The following is a 4,329-nucleotide window of genomic DNA, read 5'->3' as shown; positions in this document are numbered from 1 at the left end:
TTTGGTCATGAAAGCAGAAATACAGATACGTCGATAAAATAGAACGGGCGGACTCTCTTCTGTTTTCCGATCCAGATGTTACTTTAGATCTTTGTTTCCACTTCCAACAGGAACATTGAGTAAGTAGGTGTTTGGACACAAATATTGTAATTTTAACGAAAATGTAGTGTTTGGAGTGAAATTGAAAAATAGTATTAGAAATTTGAAATTGTGTTTGGACACGCATTTCACTTGAAAATATATTGTTTTATGGGTGAGGAAAAGAGTTTTTTTTCTTTTTTTCTTTTTTTTTTTTTAAGAAATTTTAGTTTTTGAAAAAGTCATTTTCAGAACATCTTCAAAAGCTTAAAATATTTTATGGACTAACACGTTTAAAAAAACAAAACTCGAATAAAAGGAAAAACAATCTATGGACAAATGGGCCCTAAATGAGTTAAGAAGGATACGGAAATAAACGGCGCATGAGGTAAGAAATTTACTCTATTTATTTTCTCTTTTTCTTTCCCCTTCTCCTTGCTAATTCTTTAAAATAAATGACTTTTAAAGAAAATGACAATTCAAGAAGCTTATCAAACAAGAACACAGGCACACAGCGACACGAGATTATAAAGAAGCCATAAATTCATAGTTAAGTAACATGTTAAAGCAGCATACATAGATCTCATTAAACATACAAAAGCTTCAAGATACTAATAATGTACTTTCACCACCAGTACTAGCATCAATTGCCATCACTTTCTATGTATCTTGTTCACAACTCTTACCCATAACATGTCTCAAAAACAAACCAAAAGCCATTTCGGAATGTTAGTACATGGTGATATGCATTAATACACATCCAAAAGATTAGCACAATTATACTAAAAAGAAAAGTGAAATGCAACCATCTAATCCAAATCTGATGAAGAGGGTGATTCTGAGTAGATTGATTCTTCATCACATTCATCTTCTCTACTTCCAATATCAGAAGATTCAGCATGCCCATCCTCATATTCATGGATCCAAGGGCTCCAGAAATCTACAAGTTTTTCACATCTTTCCTCAAGATTACCCTTCAGCTCCACATTCCAACACCCTTGGATTTCAAGGTGCATTAGCACTTTACACTGGGTGAGAATAGCGTCAAGGCCATTGTCACTCAATCGGTTGAATGCGAGGTCAAGGCGCTGGAGACCACTCATGGTTTCTGCTATAATCAACGCCTCGTGATCATTGACACCGGAAGCTTCAAATTTAGTGGGCAGATCCCACGGAGGCATGTTTCTTCTGAGATGAGTCAAGGACTTGCATTGTAATCCAAAAGCTTTGAGACCCTTTGCTGTGATATTTACACAGTAGCTAATGTCTAAGAAGGTTAGATTGACCAAGGACCCTGCATGCTTTTCCACCACCTGGTCAGTGACTTCACTCATAGGGATTTGCAGTATCTTGAGACATCTTCCACTGCAAAAACATATTGGTATATTCTCTATAAATTAAGATCAATATAATGATACCTTTGCTTCAATCTGAAGATAAAAAACAAAAGTCTCACGTATATAAACTAGGGTATAGGTGGGGACTTGTAGGGCATCCAATTACATATACATGACAGAGTGAAGTGCAAATGTTAATGTAGAGTAGAACTTTTTTTTCCAGTGAAGGTAATAATACACTATTAATATAAGCAAACTTGATCAGCACTAAGATGGCGCAGATCAGTACAAATAGTTCCCTGAGCGAAAGTACTCAATTAGCCAAAAACCTTATCAAGTCTAGCGTATCCTCTTCACAACTAACAGGGATTCTATATTTCATCATATGTACATTGGCAGCTTTTCCCTCAAAACATCTCTGATTCCTTTCTGTCCAAATGACCCAGCATATGCAAAAGCAGGGATTGTTTTCCTAGATTCCTCGGTTATTACAGAAAAATAGCTTTAACAGTGCCAGGCATTACCCATTTCACTCCAAAAAAACTGCAAAAATAGATCCCAGGGAATCCTTGGAATCCAGCAACGTAAGAATAAATGCATGGAGCCTTCAGCTTCCTGTTCGAAGAAAAAACAGCTGCTGCAAATTTGAAAACTCTTCTTTGCAGATTCGAATGCATTAAACAAGCATTATGAGCTATAACTCAGCAAAAACAGGACACCATGCATGGAGCTTCTGAGCCCCATATAATCTTCCAAGGACACTGTTGAAAGCCGGAAACCCCTTCAGATACTTTATGAGAGCTTCTGAGCCCCATATAATCTTCCAAGGACACTGTTGAAAGCCGGAAACCCCTTCAGATACTTTATGAAAGCATGACCTGACAAAAGAAACACCTTTCCCAGCATACTACAAAGCAATAGAGTCCTCCCCATCAGGTGTGAGCTTTTTAACCCTGTTCCATCCGTTACCAGATTTACATTGCAGAATAGTGGCTTCTTTATTCATAGCCATGTTGCGACTCTCCAAAAATATCTCCGGGAACGTGTCGGATCCTCCAAAAGCAGTGTATTTTTGGAGGATCCGACAACATTTTGGAGAGTCTGCACAACATAGATATATCTACCCTTTGTGTCCAATATTCATGCCAAAATTTAATTTTTTTTTTCCCCATTTCCTACCATTTTAGAAAGGTCTGTCTTGGACGGCTTACACTTACCCTACAACTCGAAATATCGTAAGAGAAGCACTTTTACGCCCAAAAAGTCCCATGTCTTTCCGGACCAATTCAGACTATGTTTTCGATCAATCTCATTCGCTCTCTCAAATTTCTTATAATATGAAAAATTTTCACAAGAGAGTTTTATAGTAGTTCTGCCGGTGTTGAGCTATTTTGTGTCATTTCCATGTTTGTTTTCTGTATCCTTTAAAATGAAATTGGAAATAAAAGCACAATGTTTCATCTAGAACACATATATAGTTGGAATAATCTAACGGCACAGCTGGACTAAAAGCTTTCGAGCTAAACCACAAAAAAGGGGAATCTTTATTTGGTCTCTGTTATATTTAGGGCCATTTCTAAAGCTCGTTAAATTTAAGGGAAAAATTGCTAATTGCAATTGTATGAATATCCGAAAGTATAACGGAGCTTAAAATTAAGATATTTTATATAATTAAGGGGTAAATTTGGACCTTTTCCCCAAACCCATGAACCATACCTTAAAGAATCTCTAGGCAAAACAGCAAGAAGAACAATACCAGTTAGCAGCGTAGGAGAATCCAACATTGCCGAGACGGTAAGTGGAGAGTCGCCGGAAAGTGAATCTGCTCCGGCGAACAATTTTCCGTACGAGAGGGTCAATGAGGTGGAATTTGTTAGCAATGCAGCATTTCCGGCACCAGTTTTCCAAGTCAATCTCCGCCCAGCAGTACGGCCCTGCCACCGCCTCCATCCAACTCCGGCAAACTAATGCCACCGTCCTAACCATCACCTCCGCCGGAACAATCCTTACGAATATCGAAGCTAATATCTCCGGGTTTAACTCATCCCACCTCCCTCCAACGACGTCGTTCCCGACTTTAACGCATGCCCTTTTGCTGCTCTCACCATCCATGCGACAAGTGAAGTGATGAAATGAAGCTCTTTGAGTTTTCTGTTCTTGGGGGTTTTGTGTTTCGCTGGAAGACAGAGAGAGGGGTTTGGATGAGTGACACGTGTCACGACAACCTTACATAGTAACTGATCTTACGGCTGATAGTAGTTTAGTATTACATGGGTAATTTTGTAGGAGCAATAAATTGTTTATAGCCTATTTGGCCAAGCTACTTCCGCATCCCATCCCACAAGCACTTTTATTCTCAAAAAGTATTTTTTTTTACGTGTTTGGCCAAATTTTTTGGAAAAAAAAAATATTCTCGAGAAGAAGTAGAAGCAATTTTAGATAAACAAAAAACATAGCTTCTCCCCAGAAGCAGAAGCAGTTTTATCTTTTCTTCTAACCAAAAGTACCTTAGCAAAATATGGTATATATCAAAATAACGTTACTTATTTTAAACCTAATACTTAAAAATAGAGATTATATTATTGAACTCTTCTAATATATAAATATTTCTTTTTATTTTTAGTATAGCTTTCTAATATATGATAACTTTTGAGATAAATATTTTTATATTTGTTAAATAATTTTTTGATAATATCTAAATCATCTTGAAAGAATTAAAGTACTTTTAAATTTTATTTTTATATTTTACTTAAATAAAATGAAAAACTTAATTATTATATTTAATAATAAATATTTGAGATTATTTATTTATTCATGTAATATTTCTTCTTAAGTAAATCTCTTCATGTCCTTATTCGTAATTTGATATTTAAAAGCACTTTTTAAAAAGCTTAGCGAAATACGCAAATTATTG

General features: G+C 36.1%; 1 protein-coding gene across 1 annotated transcript; it reads right to left on the bottom strand.

The window, feature by feature from the left end:
• LOC109226106 (F-box protein FBW2-like) lies at nt 601-3,638 on the bottom strand. Its single transcript, XM_019390912.1, has 2 exons — nt 3,172-3,638; nt 601-1,443 (listed from the first exon to the last, which is right to left on the bottom strand). The coding sequence occupies exons 1-2, from the start codon at nt 3,525-3,527 to the stop codon at nt 888-890; spliced, it is 912 nt and encodes a 303-aa protein (XP_019246457.1). The 5' UTR covers nt 3,528-3,638; the 3' UTR covers nt 601-887.

This window comes from Nicotiana attenuata, chromosome 1 (genome assembly GCF_001879085.1).
Source record: "Nicotiana attenuata strain UT chromosome 1, NIATTr2, whole genome shotgun sequence".
Classification (NCBI taxonomy): domain Eukaryota; kingdom Viridiplantae; phylum Streptophyta; class Magnoliopsida; order Solanales; family Solanaceae; genus Nicotiana; species Nicotiana attenuata.
The sequence above is the reverse complement of the archived record's forward strand: the minus strand, read 5'-3'. Positions and strand labels throughout refer to the sequence as shown.

Bases quoted from the DNA above. Each gene is read 5' to 3' on its own strand.
- LOC109226106 (XM_019390912.1), bottom strand. From the start codon at position 3,527: ATGGATGGTGAGAGCAGCAAAAGGGCATGCGTTAAAGTCGGGAACGAC. The intron at 1,444-3,171 runs GTATTGTTCTTC...ATGTTTTTGCAG, and splicing joins TTCTCCTACGCTGCTAACTG to TGGAAGATGTCTCAAGATAC.